Source organism: Polypterus senegalus, chromosome 16 (genome assembly GCF_016835505.1).
Source record: "Polypterus senegalus isolate Bchr_013 chromosome 16, ASM1683550v1, whole genome shotgun sequence".
Taxonomy (NCBI): Eukaryota; Metazoa; Chordata; class Cladistia; order Polypteriformes; family Polypteridae; genus Polypterus; species Polypterus senegalus.
Window position 1 is genome coordinate 29,405,149 of NC_053169.1, and position 27,753 is coordinate 29,432,901.

The 27,753-nt window shown below is 37.2% G+C and overlaps 1 protein-coding gene across 3 annotated transcripts in view; it reads left to right on the top strand.

The window, feature by feature from the left end:
* fmn2b (formin 2b) overlaps nt 1–27,753 on the top strand; it is a 287,893-nt gene that overhangs the window by 69,818 nt on the left and 190,322 nt on the right. For all 3 annotated transcript variants that reach the window (XM_039737958.1, XM_039737959.1, XM_039737960.1), the window contains 2 exons: nt 12,995–14,103; nt 15,567–15,711. In XM_039737958.1, coding sequence (XP_039593892.1) covers nt 12,995–14,103; nt 15,567–15,711 — 1,254 coding nt within the window. The remainder of the gene's footprint in view (nt 1–12,994; nt 14,104–15,566; nt 15,712–27,753) is intronic.

Genomic DNA, 27,753 nt, shown 5'->3' on the forward strand with positions numbered 1-27,753 from the left:
AAATGACAAGAAAAAAACAGCTTTGCAATACCAATGACTTGGGTATGTCACAACTTACCATTTCTCATATTTTGCACCATACTTGGAATGCCCTTATAAAGCATGAGGTAATTACGAAAATAATGGTAAAGCAGGCTGCATTCATGGAAAACACTAGTTTTCCTGGAGCTTTCAGTGAGTTTGACAGCATGGACATAAAGACCATTGTCCCAAGTTTGGATGAGTTCTTGTATGTGAATCGCAAGCAATATTACACTATCAACACACAAATGGTCATGGATGGAAATTGTATTATTCTTGATGTTGTTGAGAAGTGACCCCGTTCAAAGCATGGCTCTGGAGTACTCCATGAGTGTGGCATAAACCATTTATGTGAACATAACCACTCTCCCCCAGATGTCGTCTTGGAGATACCTACACAAAAGCCAGTGCTCAGCTTCCTTTCTTTGAATATTATTCTTATGTGTGTGTTAGCACCAGTAAACAACAAATTGTCGTCATGATTTATGAATCTGCTATCATGAGCGCCATTTTGTGGCTTGGGTTGCTGTAAAATCGTGACATGTGAAACGAATGTGAACAAAATGACAACTGTTATGTGCAACTTGGCATAATATCCTACTTTATTTTCCTTCTTGTTTTTCTTCTCCTGCTCCTTTAAATGGTGATGATGTTATCATCTTTTTGGCTTGGAGTGCTATTAATTTGTGACGTCAATGATAACTCCTACTCCTAGCTGGCAATAAGTGTAGGATGCTTCATAACTACTTCTTATGTTGTACTGTGGGGCTGGACAGATTGTTATCCTAGGCAGACTTTTATGTACAGTTCCTAGGAGTAATTCTAATGTGCTTTATAACTATAGCCACACATCTGCAATTGAACCTAGGAGTCTGAAGCTGTACAGTGTTGATACTAGCCACAGTGCCATAATACTACCAAAAGTTTCAACTAACAAATCTTTATTCTGTTTAACACATATTACTGGACCCATTATAAAAAGTTACTTTACAAAGGTAAGAATACATTACAAAGTAGCACATAATAAATATAGCTTTACAGATGCAGCAAATTAGGGGGAGGGATTTTGAAACATTGAGATAAACCTGTCTGCATACTTGCGTTAAATACCAGTGGATAACTAGTACATTAAATTTATGTAACCCCTTATTTACTCTCTCTAAGCATTCAATTTATTTTAATAATAAAAAAAAAATCTATGTATTGTAGTTTTAGTATTTAGTTTTCGCCTGACAAGGTAATTTCCTATGTTTAACTGGCACCTGGCAGATAAGTAGCATGAGTCGACCAAAGAGTCCATGATATAAATAACTTGGGTTTCTTATTCTTTATTGTTGAACTGAATAATTATATTTGGCCCACAGTTTTAGTATTGTTTAATATAGTCCTTGGGTTATGATTAAAAGAATGCAATTAAGAAGGTTGTTCTTGGAGTTAACTAGGAGAGAAATGGCAACCACAGCTTTGAGGGGAAAGAAATGAATGTTCAGATAGCTGGGAGGGATTCTGGAGAATTTCTTATTCAAAGGACTTCACACGTGTGATGCATAAGTGACCCTTGTCTGACCAATTTGCTTACACTTAATAGCACTAAGAGCTTTGACGGTACCCACATCCTCAATCTGTTCAGCACATGGGACGATTAGCGTCTGCTCTCCTCTTGCTCTTTGTACTCGTGCCGCGCATGTAAATGTTGGCCTGTTTTAGACAATCTGACATTAGTGGCTAGACTCTGGCCGTGATTCAGCAAAGTTTGGCAAGTTGAGATCAGCTGCTTCCATAAGGAGTACCGAGCAAAAATATTTTTATTTATTTATTTTTCAAACAATTTAAAACTTTTAGTATGTATGTTATTTGATTTGTATTTCTGTTTTTGGAGCAGTTCTATGTGGGCTTTTATAGTAAGTTTTTCTTCAGACCACATTCTTAGTTAGAAGCTATTTCTTGTTAAAGGAACCTGGCCATTTATTGGATTGTTGCCTGCTGCGCTCTTATTTTCAGTTTCAAAGATTCTCAATAGTTTCTGTCTAAGAAAATTAATAAATATCTGATTTCGACTGTAACTTTAGGTACTCAGGGTCTATGTATACTTTACGATTGTATTTTGCTTCTACTTATCACACTCTTTTTTTTTTTTTTTTTTTAAACTTGTTCACTAGCTGGTTCAGATTATGAATTTTTTGATATTTAAAAACAGAAATGCAGCACAAATGACAAGTTTGCCAGAAATTCAGTTTCTTACCTTTTCATATGTGCATGTTTATTATAGAGCAGTTATTTTTAAAATACTACATTTACAAAGATGTGAGGCAACCATTGAAGAATGGTGAGATACAACTCTATACCAAAGCCACTAAACTTTTTGTTGATAATTTCTCAGAACAGTAAAATTTACATTAGAAGTAATTTTTGGTCTGGTATAATAAGAGTAAATTATGTTTATTGGTAAAAACTGGATATTAATTAACAAATTGGTTGTACCAAAGCCATTAGCTATTGTAGGCCATGAGGATATTGTGCAGTATAATGTATGGGACATTAAGCTACATTGCATTCTTACTCTTTTATAATAACAAGTAAGCCCATTTTATTCTTTAAAAAAAAACTACACTAAGGTTAATTTAAGATTGCAGTACATAAATGCATCTCAAGAACAGTTGCATTACACTGGTGGTGGCAGTGAAGTTTTCCATGTTAATGATGTCTAAAAATGTATTGGCCAAATTCTGTCCATTCTTATCTGGATGCATTGGACACCCCATGACTTTACCTATGTCCTTGCCTTAAATCTTCTTCAGCACTGAAGCAGCAGTTAAAGGAAGACCTCATTTGTCCAACCATATTTTTGTTTTCTAGTTTGTTTGGTTTAGGGTTGCTGTTAAATATTTCATGTAGTCTCGGGTGCAAGGTGGCGTTTAACCCTGATGGGGCATCAGTCGATCTTGGAGCAAACTCGTGTGCTCCCTGTCATACCTGTTTACGGTGACCCATTAATCTGACTTTCTGTCTTTGAGATAATAAAGGAAAAGTGAGCAGGCCTAATTTCTAAAAATAAAAGTCATGTTTAAGACATGGTAATGAATTGTAAAAAGGTGGGTGACATTTGAAAAGAAAATTTTTATCTGAAAACAGAGAAAAATAAACGACATTTATTTCTATAGCACATTTCCTTACACAGGATGTAGTTTAAAGTGCTTTACAAGAAGTCAAAGATATAGTTGCAAGAAACGATAAGCAAATAAAATTAGGTAAGTATAATAATGAAAAAAAACAAAAAATCAATGTGAACTTGCATAACATGGATATAAAATTAGCAGTAAAAATAGGTCCTTGTATGGTAAGTCTCTAAAGATGCACCCGATGAAGAGGTCAGATGATCAGGAGGACAGGAAAAACAAAACTTCAGTTAGGCTGAAGGAAAAAGAAAATCTGCAGGGTGTTGAAGGTCAAAAGACCACCCATTCCTCACTGGGTGTTCTACCAGACGTACTGTAAATGTCCTTAAGCCACTCCTTGTTGTTTCCAGGTGTTGATCCAGAGGATTCGTGGACAGCCGGGCCACCTGCCTTCATTCAAGCATCACCCGTGGCTGCACGGCAGTTTGTTCAGCTGGTGGTGCACAAAATGCCAGCACTATTAAAACTGGAAAGGAAAGCAGAGAATGGTAGACATTAATGATTATTGCAAGTACATGAAGAATGTGATAATTCTATACACGTGTAGTCTATTAGGAGTAAAACTAAAATGTTGCTATGATAAAGCTAAATTAAAAAAAGTGGATGTTTTAGAGTTTTAAAAATGACACTTCTCGAATACTGTGGGAATCTCTCTGGAGGAAAATATTCCATATTTGTGGTGTAGCACAGTAAAAGGCTGCCTCACCACGTCTTTTATGCTTAGTTCTTGGAACAATAAGCAGACCACCATTAGATCATCTAAGGTCATGACTTAGAAAGTAGGGGACAGGCATTCCAAAATATAGTAAGAAGCAAGATTATTTAAAGCTTTATACCATTGGTAGTATTTCAAAATTGATTCTAAAGGACATGGGTAACCAATTTAATGATGCTAAAACTAGTGAGATGTATTCAAATTTTCTTTCTCTGACCAGTATACTTGCAGTTGTATTCTAAACTAATTGCACCTGATGGATGTCTGGGGGGAGTCCGGGGGAGGCTAGTAACCTGACCTACCTTCTCATGTTGGTTCTTTGCTAACACCAGCAGAGTACTGATTTTAAGAACATTTAAGAAAATTTAAAATATATTCTCCTATACTATGCCTGCCTTTACTTCCACTAAATTCACTCTGACTGAAATCTGTATGGCTGAGGTATGACAATGCCATTACTATGTGGATTGGGTTTTGGGGTCAACATTCCTTGAGGAATTCAGTGGTGCCCCTGTATAATTTGCATATCTAAAATATGGTAATTCACTTAGATACATGCTGGAGTAGTAAACCTGGAGGTACAATCTGTCCATAAATGCTGCATTTGGTTCTTGTTTGCTTATTTGTTAATGTCCTGTTTTATGTTGCCTCGAGGATAAATGAAATTTCTCACAAGATCGGAAGGGTGATGTTTCTGCTTTCATATATTGATGAATAGCCTTATTTTTCCACTCTGTTTGCTGTACAGTATGTATTTACACACTGAGATATCCAAAATGTGTTCTTTTTGCTTTGTGTTTATATTCTCACTTTTCTTCTGTAGCTTGGAAAACGAGTATCACAAGAGTACAGTATATGTAGTTTTGAATTAGTATGTAATGGATGGAATTTTTATTTTACTGTATACACCAGTTCCATGTTCGGGGGAAAAGCGTTTCTTATCCACTAGAGGGCAGCAAGATGTTGGTTTATGGGTTTGAATATAGACACAGTATTGAAGTTACGTTAAAGATTAATATGGAAAAGTAATTTAGAGGGATTTCAAATGAGCAACATCATAAATTTTCTGTTTTCAAGAACACGTTGTCAAACAGCAAAAAGTTTTATTGCTGCTAATACATCAATTGTGTTCACTTTTCTTGTCATATCTGCCACCTGCTTTGCATCTACCCAAATTATTTATATATATATATAATATATATTTTCCCTCACATTCAAGTAATCTAGGTGTTTGTCATATTACTTATGTATATCTAACTGGATAAATTGGCTTGAAAATGGATGGACAGATAAATATATTGGCTCTTATCCATTTCTTATTGGGATACTGTGAATGTACTGTATATAATCCTTCGTGATTTAAGTCTTCCAAGTGAAAATACTTATTCAGTACTTGAAAGAAGAACCATAAATTTGTCAGCCTTGTCTTTACATAAAAAAAGAAAAATGAAACCGCTTCTGCAAAATTCTACATTTTAAGCTTATTCATGTTATGGTCAGAGAATGCATGTCTTTGTGTTTTGCTTCCAAATTATTGTCAAGAAGCTTGTAAGTTTTGGGCATGCTGAACACAATTAGCAAACCTGTATGTTCACAAAACTCTTGTGCAGCAGGAATGCGGCAAAATGAAATTGACTTAAGCAGCCTGTTTAGGGAACTATAGGTGTTGTCTAATTAGTTTTGTATAAATTAATGGTGGGCTGGAGAAGGTGGAGCAGCTATTTATTTTCTGGCAATTCATGTTAAACACCTTCCAATTTTAGTGCTGGTCTGGTGAGAGGTACATCTTATCTAACTGCACCTAGGGTAGGAATAAAAACTGGATGGAAAGCCAGTCCATCTGTATTATGGTTTTCTGGCACTTCACTGTGAGCTGATCACAATTTAAGATGAAAAATTTGTCCCTGCTCTCCAAAACTGCTGAGCCAATTGAAGAAGAGACAAGAATTTCCTTTGTTTGTGTGACTCTTCTATTGTGCGTATACATAAGACCTTTTACTTGCACAGTCACACAAAGCATTGATTTTACCTCAACTTTTTTTGTCCACCCTGGAAGAAATTTAGTAAATAACGTTAAATTATTTTCAACTAGAAAAAATGTTTGTTACAGAAGCATGTAAATACCTAAAAGTCAATATAAATAAGGTTGGAAAGCTACGTCTAGTGTCCAGTGCTGTACTGATGCAGATATAGTATATGTATTTTTTGTGTTGAAACATCATTAACGCATAGCCGGATGTTGCAATCGGGACAGTAGAAGCAGTTGTTTTGGATATTTTATTTTTTCTGTTGCTTCAGCGTGAGAGAATACAATGTTGGTGCCAACTTCGGATAACTGATGCACTACATTAGTTTTATTGTAAGCTTTCTACAATTCAAGGCTTGGTGACTTCCACGTTTTCCCTGACACAAGCGACCATTGTTGTATTGTGAACAGAGCTATGGGACTGACATCTCTCTTGTCGCCAACTTGCACCATGGTGAACCATTGTGATCAAATTCACCAAACATACTATAGCAGTTCAGTCGTACAATGCTGTATGCTTCAGTGTGTCGATGTCTGATGACCAAATTACATTGTCATCTCTATTACTTGTTTTAACTAATGGTCTCGGTTTCAGTTTGAACTAAAACCGATTTTACAGCTTCTCATTTACATGCCATTGTGTTTTGGTTGAATCTCTGCCCCACTAATGAATATTGTTAAGTTACTTTAGAGAGGCAAAACACACAAAGCTATTCACGATTTTTGCCAGCACAATGTTATTTTATCATTTTATCAACAGGATGGCAGCAGAATACTGTCCTGAGAGTCGCATTATAAAGTGGATCATTGCATATCACGCTGAGTCTGACTTGGGCTTAACCATGATAACATACAATTCCAAGCCTGAGTTTCACTTGGGATTAACACCAGAAAGTTAAAATCAGCAGTTACTCTCTGACACCAAAGTGGACATGTCAATTATGCAAAGATGATGACAAAGCAGTGGTGCCCAGTCCAAGTCCTGGGGGACCCATGTAGCTACAGTTATTTGTTCCAACCATTTTTGTAACCAGCGACTCGTTTAATTAGCTGGTCATTTTTTTTCTTCTTTATTTGAAAAATAGCAGTAGTATGAGGTTTACTTTAATGAAAAATGTAGAAATTTTATTTCTAGGAAGCATGGGTTTGATAAATTTTCTGGTAATAAACAATGCCTTTTTTTTTGGTATACTTGGATACTTTAGTGGGTTTTTTAATCTTGGTTTTTAGAATTTTCATTATTATGATCTTTGTTCTCCTTTTACAGGTGAACTGGATATTTAAGATGTTATTGACAAAAGACCATGCTAGTGGGTCATTGCTAAACTATCTGCAGCCTTTGAGTGTATTTGCTGTGGTGTATACATCTTTGTCACACCCTTTCAGCATGTGCGGTGGTGTATACTTCATTGTCATTTGTCATTAGTAATATACAATTTAGGGAGAAAACACAACAGAAAAATGTAATCGATAGGAAAATGACAAAAGAGAGTCAGGAAATTAAAACTGTAGCAAATATGAATATTTGTACATTTCCTATCAATATAATCCCATGTTAGCACTTTGTTCAAAATACAGAATAGTTAAAAAGACTAAGTAATTAAACAATGAGATCAATGACAATTAAGATGACCTCATGATTGTCAAACTGATTAGAACAAAAACCTGCAGGCACAGTGATCTCCAGGCATAGGACTGGGCATCACTGCCAAATAGCATGGAGAACAAAAAGTGGCATAAAATCTTGTGGAGCAGTGAAGTCACTGTTAAAATGGTTGGTTTACAGATACAGAGACCCAATATTCAGAGCAAGAGTTAGCAAGAAGTATACTGATGCCTGGCCTGAGCCTTCATGAAGCATGGTGGCAACTCTTTTATGGTCTGGTGATGCATTTCGGCCAGTGGTGGGGGAATTCTGGTCAAAACAACTGAATGCTAAATAGATCTTGTTACATCTATAATATATATAGATATAGATATAGATATAATATAGATTTATACTGATTTATACAGATTTTGAGAAACAATCGTACAGCACAACATAGATCTGATGCACACTGTAAACATAATTAAGACCTTCCTGGGGTGAACCCTGCAGGTGGTACCCTAATGGTATTAGACTGGTCGCGTTTGCACCCAAACCCCAGACTAATTGAGGCTGTGTAGGATCATTTAGATAGGAAAAATTACAATAAGTGGATAAACTGTTATGGTAATTCCTGTGAGAATCTTGTGAAAAAATGACAGAGCAGTGTACCAAATCAAATGTTATCAGTATTGCATTCTAAATTAGGCCAGATAAAATACTGATTTGTTTTGAAAACACAAAGATTTTTGCGACTTTTTATTATGGTGCTGATTGACCCGGCAGTAGCACTAGATGACTTCACACAGTACATAAGGACAAAGTGCAGGTTAAGTGTGCTACACGTTCATCTGTATTCCCACTTACCGCACTGCCTGCTAAAGTAAACAGATTTGACTACACAATATCTTTATTTTTAAAGCAAAGTGTTATTTTATTTACAACTGCTCACCTTAAGAATATGAAATTGTGGATGGGAGGCAGCATTACTGGTGCTGGGAAGTTTCAAGTCTTTATAAATTAGCATGTTAGAGTTCTCTTCATTTTTTTTAAATTATCTGTCTTAATTTATCTTCTAGTTTATCTATCCACAGTGGAAAATTTCTTTGAAGTATTTCAATATGTTTTATGTTTCCAGTGTTGAAGTTCTTTTTTAATTAAGGTGGAAACTATACACAGAGTATAGTGTACAGTATATAATATAAAGATCAAAACACAAACGCAGCCAAATTGATTGTGAATAAATAGTTAGTTTTAGTGGTTCAGATGCATTGAGTTTATTAAAGGGGTATTAGGGAGTGAATAAAGTTAGGTCTTTTTTTTTTTTAATGTATTGGTAATCTTAACATTTAGATCTGGGCCTAAACAGTGCCGTTATACATTCTTAGCCTCCAACCAATTAACTTTTCACATATAAGGGAAGGAAGGTCACTTCTGGAATACCTGCCTACATTTACCACGCTGCTGTATGCAAAGTGATTAATGTATACATTCAGGATCTGCAATAGCCGTTAGGTACTTTGCCTGACTAGCTGTGGTCATAGTTCTGACCCCAAGAGGACATCTCGGCTAGTCATACAAAATTATTTCCAGATGCACCTGATGAAACAAGTTTAGCCAATTCCCTGAAGGTGGCTCAGTAAAACAGAGGATCTGTCCTATTAGAGTGTGTTATTGAGAGTTATGCAAGGATGGGAAAATACAAACAGTAAGACTATATAGTGGTTCTTCCTTTGAACATTAAGCATTTCAGCAGTTTCAGCTTTACATTTGGAATTTGCTGTGAGCTTGAATAAACATTGTTTCGCATTACAAAGTTCTTAGATGCTTACATGTTTTGAGCATTCTGTTTTTCTGTACAATGTGCTGTCTCTCAATTATTTATAATGACTGTTCCCTTCAGATTTTAAGTTTAGGATCATGTTAAGTCATGAATGACTAAGTTTTGGACCTATATGGCAAAAGGATTGGTGTCTCATGGGCACTACTGAGTTGCCAGAGAGTAGGGTTAGGACCCACAGAAGACCTACAAGGATGAAAAGAGCGACAGATGAAAGCAGGAGACTGCATAAACGCACATACAAGGGCTGATGATGGCTGAAATGAATGCTGGGTGACCTCGCAGATTAATAGGCAGATGTTTCAGCACATGTGAGACAAATGTACTCTAGGTGGAGCATTGTTCAGGCTAGGCCCCAGGTTTTCAAGATCAGTCCTGTCCTCCTTTATTGTGACTGTAGCTTTTCTACCCAACAACATTTTACAATTAGGTAGTCATTTTTACATGTAATTGATCTTGTCCTTTAATTAGCTGACCTTTTAAACTTATTTTGTATTCAGAAAGCTTCTATTCTGTGATACTTACAGTGGCATGCAAAAGTTTAGGCACCCATGTTTAAAATGTCTGTTACTGTGAATAGTGAAGTGAGAAGAAGTTTAACTGATCACCAAAAGGCATAAAGTTAAAGAGGACACATCGCTTTTCAGCATTTTAAGCAAGATTAGTGTATTGTTTTTGTTTTGAACAATTGCATGATGAAAAAATGAAAGGGACACTGTGCAAATGTTTGAGCACCCCAAGATATTTGAGGTCCCTTTTCCCAAGATCTCAGACCTTCATTAGCTTATCAGGGCTTTGGCTTGTCCACAGTCATCGTTGGGAAACCCCAGGTGATGCAAAGTTGTATAAATTCTCAGACTCCGCAAACCTTGTCCTATCAATCAGCAGCCATCATCTCCTGTAAGCATCTGCCTAGCACTCTGAGAAATAAAATAATTGATGCTCACAAAGCAGGAGAAGGCTACAAGAAGATAGTAAAGCATTTTCAGGTAGTTTGCTCAGTTTGTAATGTTAATTAAGAAATGACATCCATGGTTTTTACCTACGAAGTTGAGTTCTGAGAGACCAAGAAAACTTTCTTTCAGAAATGCTTGTTGGATTGCTAGAAGGGAAACCTCCAACCCACATCCCATAAAGTTTGACTGCAAAAAACCTTCAGGAAGAATTAGCAAACCCTATAGTGATGGTGCACTGTTCTACCATGCTGCAACATCTGAACAAATGTGACCTTCATGGTAAAGTCAGCAGAAGAAAACCTTTCCTGCATCCTAGCCACAAAATTCATATGCCTGACGTTTGCAAATGCACATCTAAACAAGCCTGATTCATTCTGGAAACAAGTCCTGTGGACTGATAAAGTCAAAATAAAACCACAATGTGCAAAGATACGTTTGCAGAAAAAAGGGTGCCAATTTCCAGGAGAAGACAAAAATGTCTCCAACTGCTATTAAACATGGCGGTGGATCAATCAGGCTTGGGTCTTGTGTTGTAGCCAGTGGCATAGGGAACATGTCATTGATAGTGGTAAGAATGGATTCAAATAAATACCAGCAAATTCTGGAAGCAAACATCACACCATCTGTAAAAAAGTTGAAGTTAAGAAGATGATAGGTCCTACAACAAAATAATGATTTGAAACACACCTCAAAATCTACAATAAAATACCTCAAAAGGCACAAGCTGACAGTTTTGCCATTGCCCTTTATAGTCTCCCGACCTAAACATCATTGATAAATCTGTGGATAGATCTCAAAAGAGCAGTACATACAAGACGTCCCAAGGAACTTGCAGAATTAGAAGCCTTTTGCAAGGGTGAATGTGAAAATACCCAGTGTAAGAATTGTGAATTTGTGAATGATGGAAAGAAAAATGTAATCTTACTTAACCTATAAATAAATGCCATCTTTAACTTTATGCATTTTGATGACCAATTCATCTTCTGCCCACTTAACTATTCATAGTTACAGACATGCCACTGTGTATGTATTAATGTCTTATACAGTACATATATAGCGCTGTCTTTTCCTAAGATAAGAGGAAAATGCTCTATGTGGATTTCTTTTAAACTACATTACACTCCATGTTGTATTCCATATTACTGTTTATATTATGTTTTACTGAAGAATTGAGTTCTCGGCAAGATCCAGGTATGATGTGTTATTTGGACCACTTCTGATACTTTTAGCTTCAGGCTCATTGAGGATTACTACCGCGTTCTTGGTTTCAACTTATGATCATAAATCCTAATTAACAGATTGAGTTTTTGTATGTGTCTTCAGTTTGGATTATGTTTGAGGTATTCATACATTATGGTGTAAATACTGATTCACACTGTCAAATACAAGGCATTATATAATTACTAAATATTGACGCTTAGTATATTACCATTTTATATATTATGTTTTGTTAATATTTTAATATAATTTTAATATTTTGCGTGTATTAAAGGGCAAGTGGGTAGGAGTGTATTAGTTTATTGGGCTTATTTACATACTGGTCATTTTATATACATTCAGTATTTGTTTATTTTTGTTTTAAAACAGAAGCAGTTATCCACATGAGAAGCTAATTTTCAAACTGCCCCGTGATCATACCTTGATGATGAAAGTTGTGTTTATTAAGTGTGACCCTCATGGAAGTGGTTAGAAAGAACATGACCTACAAACACATCTCTTAGTAATTAAAGAAGCTTGAATAGTGACAGTTCTGTGCATTGCTGTGGAACCCTGTTCCTTTTAAGTCTCTTAAAGATTCTGATTTCTAAAAACATGACCACAGATATTTTACAGAAATGAAACCAGTATAGCCTTTTAAATTAAGACTGTTGGGAAACCATTTGGAACTGTAGTACTATTTAAACCACATTAGGAAGTATATGTCTGTTTTTGATCGAGTAAGCTGTATGGAAGCACTTGAATTGCACGCTTTCACTAATTTATATAAAGAGGTATTGAGCAGCAGAATGAAGGTATTCCTGCATTAATTTAACACGTCCATTGAATGCAACACCTGTGTATTTGCACTTATTTATTCTACAGTATAGAGAAGCTTAATGCAATCTGTTTACCTCATGTGCATGTCCCTTATGTGTACATTGCAGTGACTGATTTTGGTTCGGTTTCATATTTTCTGCTATCTCTTTAGAACAATCAGATGTCATTATTTTTATTTTTTTTTACAGTGCCAGCTGTTTTAAGTTTATGTCACCAAGTGTACAATGTATGCTACAGCACCAGTTACATTTGGAGAGGGAAAAAAGTGAAAATTGGCAGAGAGAGAGAGGAACGCTTCATGTAACCATTGTGAGTCACACCCAGTTTGACTAAAAACGACAACTGAGGAAATCCCTTGATCTTCCTCCACAAATAAATACATCTACATACCTGACTGTCAGCACTTATAACCATTTTGACGATGAAATGTTGTCATTCATGCTGAGTAAAATTGAATGTATGTGTAAGCAATTTCTTGGTGTATGTCCTGGATTCAAGTAGTTGTGGCTCCGGATTATAGGCAGAAGACATTTTTGAGCTAACATGGCTCTGTTGCTTTTACTGAAGAAATTAAGATTGTTTATCTGACACAAAAAAGCATTATGTACATTTGAAAATTTTACTTTTCTTTCTTTTAGGAAGAATCAATGCTGAAGTCGGTTCAGCTCAAGGAAGAACATGTCAATGTTATTCAGCAACTTGAGCAGACCATTGAAGATTTAAGGACAAAAATAGCAGAACTAGAGAAACAGTACACTCCTCTAGAGAGGGATGTAAACACAACAGATCAAGTGTTTGGGGATGAAGATGTAACTGTTAAATGTGTTTGTGACGTTGATCTTCAAATAGAAGAAAGGACATTTCTTAGTAGTTTGCAGGCAAAATCTGTACAGACTTCTCCTGTTGATGATGCATATAAAGTGCCTTTAGTAGATGAAGCATCTTCGCCTGTTCCACAGCTTCCATTAAATCTAAATTCAGGGTCATCTTCGTCTCCGCAGATATCTGAGGCACTAACATATCATTCTGAAATTTCTGTTTTATTGACCCCAAAGACATCCCTTGGTCATGTTTGCACCTGCCAACAACAGCAGCAACAACAGTGTATACCGCCTTTTAATTTAGAAGAAAGAGATCTTCCGCCCCCACCGCCACTGCCAGATTATCTAATGTGTTCTGATGGCACTGTACCCACACAGACTCCTTGTTTGTCTGACAATCTTAAACTGATGCCACCTCCCCCTCCCCCCTTACCGGGAAGTATACCACCACCACCACCACCACCTCCTCCTCCTCCTTTGCCTAATGTTCTTGTACTGGGTCATGGCTCATATCCTTCGCCTCCACTGCCAGGAATGGGGCCACCACCTCCTCCGCCACCACCTCCTCTTCCGGGCATGGGTCCTCCACCTCCTCCACCGCCACCTCCTCTACCGGGCATGGAGCCTCCGCCGCCACCTCCTCTGCCAGGCACGGGGCCCCCTCTACCTCCACCGCCACCTCCTTTTCCAGGCACGGGACCTCCTCCTCCTCCTCCTCCACCACCTCCTGGCATTGCAGGACATCCTTTGGTGCCTGGTCCTCCTCTTCCTCCTCCAGGTGGATTTGGATCTCTTCCACCTTTAGTTCCACCTGGGTTGTTTGTATTAGGATTGGGAATAGACAAAGGAGCAAGGAAAGAGATGGTTGAACCCCCACGTCCAATGAAGCCACTCTACTGGACAAGGATACAACTTCATGCAAAAAAGTAATAGCACTTTATTTTAAATGAAAAACAAAAGCAAATGTTGTTATAGTCTGGTAATCCCATCTGGTTTAAAGTTTATTTTGATTAATTAAAAAAAAAAATGTCCAGATTAACTGTTGACTAATTGGGACTTTAAAACGGAAAGGTGTTACTACATAGTGCAAGTGGTGAGAACTGGGGAAGTGGAGTAAATTTATAAGCTGCCACTGTTATAAAATATGATGCTTAATGATAAATCATGGATGTCTTTAAAAAGGTGAAGTTCAATGCTTGCTACAACTTGTTACAAAAAGAGAATGATTCTTGTAAAGTTGATTTATTTAAAATCAAAAATTTAGTAGATTATAAGTTTTCCTGATTGTAAAAGTCAAAAACCTATAGCTGGTTTGTCAATCTCCTGAACATGCAGCACTATTACCATCTTATTAACTGATGGAATTTAATACCATTATTCCATTAAACTGTCTCAGTTTTATTTGGGAAGTTCTCAGTATAAATGAAGAGTACAGCCTGTACATACTCTATATGGTACCCTTAAAATTGTGTTGGATTTTAAGTAATTTATTTAGATGAGAATTGTGGGTGGTATTTAGAATAGGATATTTAGTGCACTGAGAGTCTGTCTTACCTGTTGCTGGTAGGATTTATCCTTTTGGCATTTTTAAATGTTTATCACTCTGTCCAACCACTGTAAAAAAAAAATGCAGTTCCATTAAACAAAATCTTTGAGTACCTCCAAAAACACCGGTAATACTAGAAAGCAGTAGGCTGGGCAATAAGGCCGGGCTGCAAGCATGGATGCTAGAGGTTTGGTGGTGTTAGTTTTATTATTATCCAAAAGCATATACAGCAGCATGTATTTTTGTATAATATTTTGACTGAATGATGGATGATGAATGATGGCCAGGTTTCTGGCCTCCCTGAGCTCGCCTTAGGACAACTGCGTTACGGTGTGACAGGTGTACCGCCCCAGTCAAACTCCCCTCCTGCCACTGTCCCGGAGCGGGTCGCGTCCGAGGGTGGCTCGGACGCTTGACGCCAGAAGCGAGAGCCCCGCGGGGTTCCCCCTCCCGCCTCACCGGGTGAGTGAAAAAACGACAAGAGTAGTGGTATTTCACCGGCGGCGCCCCATGGGGCCGGGGGCTTCCCACTTATTCTACGCCTCTCATGTCTCTTCACAGTGCCAGACTAGAGTCAAGCTCAACAGGGTCTTCTTTCCCCGCTGATTCTGCCAAGCCCGTTCCCTTGGCTGTGGTTTCGCTAGATAGTAGGTAGGGACAGTGGGAATCTCGTTCATCCATTCATGCGCGTCACTAATTAGATGACGAGGCATTTGGCTACCTTAAGAAAGTCATAGTTACTCCCGCCGTTTACCCGCGCTTCACGAGCTTTTACGCCGTAAGAATTTTTTTTGCCTCATTGAGAAACGTTTTTGTAAATTCATGCCTTTTATTTTATTATAGGGAACAAAGTGGATCTATGATATGGGAGAAAATTGAAGAACCACCCATTGATTTTAATGAATTTGTAGATTTGTTTTCCAAAACTGCTGTTAAAGAAAAGAAGAAACCACTGTCTGATACTTACTCGAAAACGAAAGCTAAGCAGGTGAGTGATGGTGTGCTTGATTTTTTTTTTTTTTTTTTGAAGTTATATGACTATTGATTTATTAATTTTAATTTATTGAAAGTGAATGGTATTCCTCTCCCTCTTTTACTAAATTAATGGCAAACATCTTTGCAGCAATATCTTTTCATTCCTAGTGAAGACATCAGGTTGTGAGAAACGATGTGTCTGAGCCTGGATTTTGGTAATAGACTATGGTATGTGCTTAGTATTCTTGTACTGGAGACAGTGGGGAAGCTTCACTTTACACAGAAAACTTATTTTTCCTGTTTTAGACAGTAGATTACCATTTCGGGAAAGTGTCACAACAATGTTTTCTGTTTTTATTGAGATGAGGGATTTATTGACGCACTCAAGGATATTCGGATTAGTTCATCCACTATTTTTTTAACCTTGTGTAAGCAAGTACACCTGAAAGTAGACTGGCATCCTGTCACAAGTTGTGCCCAGTGTCACTGAGGTAAGCTCTAGTCATGTGGCCTTGTATTTTTGAATAATCAGGCTTCTAATATGGATGAATGGACATTGTGTGTTCTCTTAGAAATTAACAACTTTAGTTGTAGATCTAAGAGGGGAAAAAAGCATCACACGGCAGTGCGTGATTACATTGTTTATTTCAATAAGGGATCCTTAAAGCCATGGTTCAGATTTTGATGCTTCAATTCTATCATTGCCTACAGTTCTGAAGATACAACAACAACATTTATTTATATAGCACATTTTCATACAAATAATGCAGCTCAAAGTGCTTTACATGATGGAGAAAGAGAAAAAATACAAAATAAATAAGTAAAATAAGGGAACACTAATTAACATAGAATAAAAGTAAGGTCCAATGGCCAGGGAGGACAGAAATAAAACAAACAAGCAAAAAAAAAAAAAACTCCAGACAGCTGCAAAAAGAAATAAAATCTGCAGGGGCTCCAGGCCACGAGACCACCCAGCTCCCCTCTAGACATTCTACCTAACATAAATGACCTCAATCAGTCCTCATGGTATTCAGGGTTCTCATGGAAGAACTTGATGATGACGATCATATGGACTTCTGGCCTTTAATCCATCAATGTAGGAACATCACGGTGCTTTGATCAGGTGGTGGTGGTGCAGGTCGCCACCCCAGAAAAACGGAAAAAGAACAAAAGAGAAAGTAGGGGTTAGTACGGATTATGAATATGAATACTATAAATAATAATGATAATTTGAATACATAGGGCATCAGGATTAAACTAAGACAAAGCTATGAGAAATCCATGTTAAAGTAATGTGCTTTCAGCAGTGTTTTAAAGTGCTCCACTGTATTAGCCTGGTGAATTTCTATTGGCAGGCTATTCCAGATTTTAGGTGCATAACAGCAGAAGGCCGCCTCACCACTTCTTTTAAGTTTTGCTCTTGGAATTCTAAGCAGACACTCATTTGAAGATCTTAAGGGTTACGATTTGGAGTGTAAGGTGTAAGACATTCTGATCTATAAGATGAAACCGATTATTTAAGGTTTTGTAAACTATAAGCAGGATTTTAAAATCAATTCTAAATGACACAGGTAACCAATGTAGTGACATCAAAACTGGAGAGATGTGCTCGGATTTTCTTTTCCTAGTTAAGATTCTAGCAGCTGCATTCTGCACTCGTTGCAAATGATTTATTTCTTTTTTGGGCAGTCCTGAGAGGAGTGCGTTACAGTAATCTAGTCGATACGTTGATCCTACCTGTTCATATTAGAAAAATGTCCAGTATAAGTACAAGTGTCGACTGACTCAAGCAAAAGACTTAGAAGCCTTTTCAAAAAGTATAGAGAAGAGAGGGAGTTGATTCAGAGGTTTGTTTGTCTCAAAGGCAAAATGCAATTAAGAAGTCACGGAAAGGGCAGTGTAAAGCTCTATAGCATCATGTGGCACACATTGCTGCCATCTAAAAAAAAATACTGGTTTTAATGGGAGAGTAAAACACTTTCCAAAGTACATGGAAAGTATGATTGTTGGGTTACACCATGACATCTCAAAGCTCATACATTTTGGAGCAATTTTCTGATTATTTTTTTTCAAGCTATGGCTTCAGTTAAAAGCTGTGTTATGACATTCCAAAAGTGTAAAGAAGACAATGTGAAGGAATGGAAAGATCCATAATTCATGCAACACACAGGACTCCACAAAGTCAGGATGTTGTACAGCAGGGTGACAGACAAAGACAGACAGACAAAAGTTGTGTCACAGACTTAGTGGTAATTGCATTTGCTTTAGTATGGTAGTTTAATTTTTTTCCTTTATGATTTATGTTCTTTGGGCATCATCACTTGTGGAAGGGATGACATTAACTCTCTGGTCAGGTGAAAAATGAGTGATGTAGAGTAGTTTACATTGAGTGTAGATTTCTTAAATTGCTTCTCAAAGACTAGATTGCAGACATGTCTTACAACTGTTTTGCAAAAGGCCCTTGCTGTACATATTTCAGGGAAGTTTTGCATTTAGTTCAGATCAACAACACAGTGTGAATTTGGCATTTCTACTCAAAACGGAGTAAAATCAAAAGTAAGCAGTTTACTTAATATTTCAGCTTTAGAGGATTTAATAAAGATCAGCTCAGATGGCCTTTCACTTAACACTAAGAATATGTGTAGGGCTGTCTCTGAAAAACATGGGATTTGGAGGATGTTTCTGTGTGCAGAATTACCAGGGGATATTGATACTGATGGCCAGTGACACTGGCTTAGAATCTGTGGAGTGGACCCTCCATTTGTCATTGCATGGCTGTGTTGGTTTTTTTTTTTTGTTTGCATTATAAGGTAGTATTAACTATTTTGATTCTATAATCTGGACACTAAAGTAATTTGCCATAATTATTTATATGTAAAAAATTCTTGCAGCACTTGTACATGCATGAAATAATGGGTCATGCTTAACAGCTCTTTTATTTAAAGCTTGACTAATATGAGACCAACCAGGAAAAGCTTGGGTTGGGGGTGCTTGCCCTGTGGTCTGTGTGTGGATTCCAATGACCCAATGCAGTGATAGGGTACACTGTGCTGTTTAAAAACAAACAAATGGTGCTGTTCTTTCAGATAAGACATGAATCCAAAGTCCTGACTCTCTGTGGTCATAAAAGATCCCTGAGTATCCTTCAAAAACAGTGGAATGTTCCCCAATGTCCTGACTAAATTATAATTCATGGCCTTATACATTCTGGCACCCTTATCATCTCCAATTGCTGATGAAGACCGTGAGAGAGCGAGAGAAGGAGAGACGCTTAATCGCGCTTAATGTGTGGTGAGCATATTGATTCAAAATGGCTGCCGTCATATCATTCAAGTGGATGCTGCACATTGGTGGTGATTTAAAAATGGCTCATCATTTTGGAAGATTAGGAAGTGGATATCATAATTATTAAATTCAGAAAAATTATTTAATCGCTGTATAGCTGTTGTAAAGAAGTTTTATACAGGAGCCCTGAACATGAAGGTTGTTTCCCCAAACACCTGACTTCAAAACATACTTAATAACAATTTATGCAAACATGAATTTCCAGACGATACGTAGACTACAGTAAGTTAAAGACTGCATGGTAATAGGTCACTTATTTTGCAAAGTTGCATAGCGCAAGACTCCTAACAAAAACAGTCACACATTTTGTATAGTTGACACTGTAATGGTTAAATAATATAGTCAAGAAGCCTCACTAAAAACCACTTCACTACATGCTTATTTAGGGAACCATCCACTATAGTTGCACATTCATTAAAAGCAGGAAGGATAACATTTTAAATCACACAACATGTACTACAAATCTGCATGACCAATTTTACAAACAAACCGTATTGTACTTCTAATTAGTAATAAGTACATGCTATAGACATATGCCACAAGGAAGAAGTCGTAACGCTTCCATTCAAATATACTAATTCTTTTTAAGCCAAATGTTCAGAAATCTCTGGAAAAAGATTGTGCAACTAATTGGAAGTTGTGTGGTGTGTGAATGTGTCCAAACCATCCGAGCAGCAGCTATTCTATGTTAGTGTACAAGCTGGTCTGCATGTACCTTCAGCTTGCCAGTGACAAACGTCAATTCATTTTTATTTTGTAGTGTCTGCTAGCAAGTTCTGACTCAAAATGTCAGTAACACACTTGTCTGTGTGTTTTTTTTTTTTGCTTAAAATCTTAAATTTCTTTTTATCATTTTAGTACTTGCTCTTGAAAAACAGAGCAACTTGCCTCCCACCTAGTCAATGCTGTGCCAGTGGCTGGTTTTGTAAATGGCAAATCAACCATCATGTATTCTATTGTATCCGGACACCTCAGAGAGTCCTCTTTATGGAACACTGCATGAAAAGTGCAATTTGTGTTAGCTGAAAGGCATTTTTAATGAATAGTGATGATAAAATAAATGGCACAAGGTTTATGAATGTATGTATTACTACCACAGGGCAAATAACGTTTTTGAGTATCACCCTTTGTACTTTCTTTGGAAGATGACCAGGACAAAAAGAAAACTCCTGTGACATGCAGTATGACGTTAAAAAAGTTTGACTAAAGTCTATGCATATCCTAGATGCAAATAATGAATTTATAAACTCATAATTCAGATCACTCATGGTGGCTATTTAAAGCAGGCAACTTCTGTTTGGCTAAAAATGCAAAACGGAAAAGCAATGCAGACTCCCTACATAAAATGAAAAGTTACAGTCTGCTTTCAAGCTTCAGAACAGGATGCATATTTATCAAATGCCTAAGAATTACTCCTAGAATGTGCACTAAAAGTCACACTGGGATAAGAGTATGTCCTACCTCAGAGTGGGACATGAGAAGTATTTACTAAGTGTCTCAGTCCCGGTTGCAGCGAGGAATAGGAGGCCACATCCTTAGAAAGAATGAAGTCACATTTTTGTGGCACCCCTTGCCACAAATTAACACTCATAATAATGTTTTGCAGTTTTCTGATACTAACGCTGAGGCTTCACCGCAAACAATAATAATAATAATGCAGAAGAAGGATGACATATAAATGAAAGGTATTGTGCTAAGCTGTATATAATTTCTGCCATTTTGCAATATTATGAATAATATTGTAATGAACGTCAGATGGAAAGACTGTGACACACAAACTGTATAAGCATTAAGCCGATAACGGGCATGTTTATTTAACAAATGATTTACAGCCATACTTTTAGGAGAATTGCTTTGCTGCTGTTATGGCATTCGGGAAACACCTTGACCATCTGTGTGTTGATATTGGGATTTCACTTGCGATTCACATATTCCTGCTCATCCACACTTTTTATATATGTGCTGATCTACCCCGCAGTTTGCATTCAAAGTTTGAGAAATGCGTGGCTGAGGCATACTTAAATTATTGCTAATGTAAATCTGGCTTTTACTAAAAAGCATAACTTGAACAATACTATCATTTCGGCTGACAGCTTATGGTTCCTCTACATCAGTGTTTCTCAAACTCGGTCCTGGGGACCACCTATGGCTGTGGGATTTTGTTCCAACCAGATTCCTAATCAGTGACAACACCTGATAGCACTGATCTCATTTAATTAGCTGGTATGTTTTTTTTCTTCAACATTCAGAAAAGCATAGCAGCATGATTTTTACATTTATAAGACATTTATAAATCTGCTTTTGCTATAGATTTAAATGCTTAACTTTCTTTTGTTGTTTTCATTATATTTTGTCCTTTCTCTGTGCAGTTTTTCCCCCTTCATTGTATTTTAATAATGACAACTTAAAACGAGCAGATCAGACACGCTGGCAAACACTGAATAATCAAAGGCTGCAACTACTTTAGCGTCAGACCCACTAATATGGAACACTTTGAAAACACATCAGATCTCAATGGGAAAAAGAAATCCTCCTGGATGGCTTCTCCAGATCCTTTCACTTCTGTCACGTGCTCAGGGTGAACCTGCTCTCATCTGTAAAAAGCACAGGGCACCAGTGGTGCATCTGCCAATTCTGGTATTCTATGGCGAATGCCAATCGAGCTGCATGCTGCTGGGCAGTGAGCTCAGGGCCCATTAGAGGACATGGGGCCCTTGGGTCACCCTCATGAAGTCTTTCTGGTTGTTTGGTCAGAGACATTCACACCAGTGGCCTGCTGGAGGTCATTTTGTAGGGCTCTGGCAGTGCTCATCCTGTTCCTCCTTGCCCAAAGGAGCAGATACTGGTCCTGCTGATGGGTTATGGACCTTCTATGGCCCTCTCCAGCTCTCCTAGAGTAACTGTTTGTCTCCTAGAATCTCCTCCATGCCCTTGAGACTGTGCAGGGAGACACAGCAAACCTTCTGGCAATGACACGTATTGATGTGCCATTCTGGAGAAGTTGGACTACCTGTGCAACCTCTGTAGGGTCCAGGTATCGCCTCATGCTACCAGTAGTGACACTGACTGTAGCCAAATGCAAAACTAGTGAAGAAACAGTCAGAAAAGATGAGGAGGGAAAAATGTCAGTGGCCTCCACCTGTTAAACCATTCCTGTTTTGGGGGTCATCTCATTGTTGCCCCTCTAGTGCATCTGTTGTTAATTTCATTAACACCACAGCAGCTGAAACTGATTAACAACCCCTCTGCTACTTAACTGACCAGATTAATATCCCATAAGTTTCATTGACTTTATGCTATACTCTGATTAAAAAGTGTTCCTTTAATTCTTTTGAGCAGTATGTGTGTGTGTGTATATATATGTGTATATATATATATATATATATATATATATATATTATAGTATAGTGGGACGCAACCTTGTTAATAGTCATCATTTTCCTGTATAAATCTTTGGTTGTTATGATAAAAAATGTCAGTTAAATATATCATATAGGAGACACACACAGTGATATTTGAGAAGTGAAATGAAGTTTATTGGATTTGCAGAAAGTGTGCAATAATTGTTCAAACAAAATCAGGCAGGTGCATAAATTTTGGCACCGTTGTCATTTTATTGATTCCAAAACTTTTAGAACTAATTATTGGAACTCAAATTGGCTTGGTAAGCTCAGTGACCCCTGACCTACATACACAGGTGAATCCTATAATGAGAAAGAGTATTTAAGGGGGTCAATTGTAAGTTTCCCTCCTCCTTTAATTTTTTCTGAAGAGTAGCAACATGGGGGGTCACAAAACGACTCTCAAATGACCTGAAGACAAAGATTGTTCACCATCATGGTTTAGGGGGATACAGAAAGCTGTCCCAGAGAATTAAGTTGTCTGTTTCCACAGTTAGGAACATATTGAGGAAATGGAAGACCACAGGCTCAGTTCAAGTTAAGGCTCGAAGTGGCCGACCAAGAAAGATTTCGGATAGACCGAAGCGATGAATGGTGAGAACAGTCAGAGTCAAACCACAGACCAGCACCAAAGACCTACATCATCATCTTGCAGCAGATGGAGTCACTGTGCATCGTTCAACCATTCGCGACTTTACACAAGGAGATGCTGTATGCGAGAGTGATGCAGAGGAAGCACAAACAGAGCAGCTTGAGGTATGCTCGAGCACATTTGGACAAGCCAGCTTCATTTTGGAATAAGGTGCTGTGGACTGATGAAACTAAAATTGAGTTATTTGGGCATAACAAGGGGCGTTATGCATGGAGGAAAAAGAACACAGCATTCCAAGAAAAACACCTGCTACCTACAGTAAAATATGGTGGTGGTGGTTCCATCATGCTGTGCGGCTGTGTGGCCAGTGCAGGGACTGGGAATCTTGTCAAAGTTGAGGGACACATGGATTCCACTCAGTATCCGCAGATTCTGGAGACCAATGTCCAGGAATCAGTGACAAAGCTGAAGCTGCGCCGGGGCTGGATCTTTCAACAAGACAACGGCCCGAAACACTGCTCAAAATCCACTAAGGCATTCATGCAGAGGAACAAGTACAACGTTCTGGAATGGCCATCTCAGTCCCCAGACCTGAATATAATTGAAAATCTGTGGTGTGAGTTAAAGAGAGCTGTCCATGCTCAGAAGCCATCAAACCTGAATGAACTAGAGATGTTTTGTAAAGAAGAATGGTCCAAAATACCTTCAACCACAATCCAGACTCTCATTGGAACCTACAGGAAGCGTTTAGAGGCTGTAATTTCTGCAAAAGGCGGATCTACTTAATATTGATTTCATTTCTTTTTTGTGGTCCCAAATTTATGCACCTGCCTGATTTTGATTGAACAATTATTGCACACTTTCTGTAAATCCAATAAACTTAATTTCACTTCTCAAATATCACTGTGTGTGTCTCCTATATGATATATTAACTGACATTTTTTATTGTAACAACCAACGATTTATACAGGAAAATAATGACTATTAACAAGGTTGCGTCCCACTGTACTATACTATATATATATATATATATATATATATATATATATATATATATATATATATATATATATATATATATATATATATATATATATATATATATATATATATATACACACACAGTATATATTATATAAAATGCTAGCACTGACCCTGATGGGGTACCACTCTTAACATCACCAATTGCAGATAAGATTCCTCTCATCATAACCCTCTGTTGTCTGTGTCAGCCAGTTCTTTTAGTTTGATGCCAAGCCTCTCATGTGGTGCATTATCAATAGGAACTTCTCATATACAGTATAATGCTACACTTAAAAAGTTTAAATGTCTCATGATGTCATCATTTTCATGGTAAGTGAGCTGGGAACATATGGTACAGGAAGTACAGAAAAGAAAGCTCAGAAACTCAAACTCGTGTAGTTTTCCTTAATAATCCATAGACTAAATAAATATGTATAACTAGCTGTGTAAGCACATGCTGTAAAAAACCAGAGGTCCTAGAAACTATTGAAATCCTCAGGAAAAAAAATGTCAGGTAATTGAAAGGAACTACTGTGGGCATCTCTCTCCTAGGAGGATTTGTTTTGCCAATGTGCTCTCATCGCTTGTGGATTAGCGGTGGAGGGAAAGTAAAAGGGATACTGTTTTGCCAATGTTAGCGGCTAAGCGACTTTGTCTTTCTTCGGAGGTTTTGTTTTGCAGATGTGTTGGCCTCGCTTGTATTCTTAGCGGCTAAGTGAGTTTCCTGTTTTCTCGGAGCAGGAGCCCTTACCTCGATTCCACCACTCACTTCCGGGCCAGACAGACACACACACACTTCCACGTGTAGATGTTTATATATAAGATATAACCCCAGTAGTTCCTACTGCTGAAATACAAGAGGACATGAATGGTGTGGACATTACTGAAAAAAATATGACTTGTAGCATAAAGTTAGCATCTACATTACTCTATTTAACTGTGTTATATTGTTAGATGAAAAAGATTTCTTAAGGAAAATTTAAAAAAAATGAGGGTGAATTCTAATTTAGAGAAACATGTCAGGCCTTAAATTTTGGCATTTCCTGTCAAGATATGTTACCTTTTCTTCTCGAGTTTGCAAATATTGTTTGAAAGATTAGATCTTGCTTTCCTAAAACAAAAGTGATTATTTGAATATTTTGAGCCGCTACATATTTCTATGTTGTTTATCCATAATTGGAACTAAGTACAGTTTGGAGAAATGTAAGTGTTCTTACCCCCTCTGCTTTCTATTTTGTTACTTATGTAGCCAACTGAACCAGCAGCTCTATCATTTCTTTGAATTGTGCAGTGAGATGATCAAAGGAATAATTCACTATGTGATTGCCACAGGCAATAATTTGGGAACATTTGTGCTGCATTATCATTGTGCTGAATATCTTGTTTGTTTTTCTTTATTGTCTAATGGAGAACAAATTCAGCATCCACATTCCATGTTGATTGGTACTGATGGCAAAAAAAAAAAAAAAGAAATTAGTGATCTGAATTTTACAAACAGTCTTTCACGTTATGATAATGAAAAATGCCAGATGACCTTATCAGGGTCAGGTTAGTCCTGAAGACAGTGCTCTTTCAACATGCAGCATTTGTTACCAATAATCTACAGTATATGATCAAGAATATGAGACCGCTATTTACAAGTTTTAATGATATGACATATAATTGCTTACCTGGTGTGTATACCAGCCATCAGTACCTTCTGCCCAGTTTTATTTTTTAGTAACCGCACATCTCCCATTTTTATTAGGTTTAAAAATTTCCAAACTGTCAAAATGGTTTAAAAGGCTTTTAAGAGGACTTAAAGAGAGGCATTAATAATGGTACAGGTCTAATACAGTAGCAGTAGGTGCTTGAGGAATGTACCACCTCATTTTCTTGGTTTACTATTTAAACATCTTGTTTAAACAGATAAACATTGTTATATTCTGCTGTTGTAAGTTTTCAGCAGAAACATGGAATGGCTACAGTATTAACCAAGAAATCTTTGCCAGCTTCAACACGAGTAAGAACAATATTGCCCTAGACCACTTCAAGTTAAGTGTGTGGTGTACAGAAATGAATGCAAGATGTGAAATGTTTAAGCATTTAATATGAAACAAGCAATTTTTGTGTTGGAGAAATTATAGAACAGTTTTTGATTCCAACCAGTTCTTCACACATTCAAAAACCATACTGAGCCATGGGGGGGTTAAACCTCTGTGTCATCTCCTGTTCATAGAGTGAAAACAAAAGTAGTGGTACTTAATTAGTAACGGAGTAAGTTTAAACAATATTAGATCTTGTTAGTAGTCCATTAAACCTCGGTTTGTACTTTATCCCTCCGATTTACAGTATTTTGCTTGATATGTTTCTGTACTAAACGTTTATGTAATCTTTCTTAAATTAAGTTAACTGAGGTCAGCTGTAGCCTCTTACACGTAACACATGAATCATCTTTCTGTCTCTGTCCACATCCCATTTAATGGAACAAAAATCATTTTGTCACCCAACAGATTATTATAATACATTCTGGTTTCAGCCAGTAGATGGCAGAGACAGTACGTTTTATTCATTAACTCTTATTTCTTAAAGCCACCTATTACAGTACAGGACGGGAGGCCAGAACCTATCTTGGCAGCATTGTATGCAAGGCAGGAAACATTGTGTTACATATTTTAATAGTCTGAACATTTCCAAATGGCGTTTACACTGAATACCCTCTCGATTGTGGCATCTTCTGTTAATTGGATTATACGATAATCGTTTCAAGATTGCCAGGTGTGCCATGTGAAATCTTCTTGTTTTCATTCTTAACCTCAGAGGTAGTTTGTAGTTGATTCTGGTGCTGTGTATCTTGATTTTCAGAGGCGAGGACCGTCTGTGCTGTTAAAAATGGTCTGTATCTGGACAGGCATAATGCTCCACCAGTGCTGCCATACTCTTTAATTGTGTTCCACATCTGATTCTAAAACTTGGTACTGTACTAGGACATAGAATTGGAGGGAATTTGGGATTTTCACAGACATATGTGACAAAATTTTTTATAGGAGTATAGCATTAAAGATGTCAAGGTGACTCTACGTGAAATGAAGTGTTCAGAATTTCCAACAGGAACATCTCTTGGTAAATTAGATCTCATGAGTTTACACATAACTCTGAAATTTTGTTTCTAATTGTAATGTGACACATCCATACTTTTTCTAAAGATATATACAATCTATGAATTACATATTTTTGGGTAAGTTAACAGATGTATGTTATGAAAAATGGACCCTTCCTTTAGTTATTAATAATAAAATGCCCTCAGATCTAGCTCAAATGCCCAATGACAGATATTATATATATATATATATATATATATATATATATATATATATATATATATACTACTTAATTTTACCTCAGTGAAAATAAAAACCTTATAGACGCTCATGAAAAATATAAATAGTACAGCAAACAACCCCCACCAATCACATGTAGGTACTTCTGGCTTGGATAATAAGAGGGTCGCTGCCATTTGATAACATCTGTGGTCAGATCTGCCCAGTTGTACCACAGGTTTACATTTAAAGGCATTCAGATTTGAATAGAGCAGGTCTCATTTTGGATCATGCTGGTAGATGTTTGTTCCTTCCAAATTTCCTTGGTTTAAATCGCCAGCATTCTATCATCCAAATGATGCATTAATAGAGTATTGGTAACAAAGTGAATCATT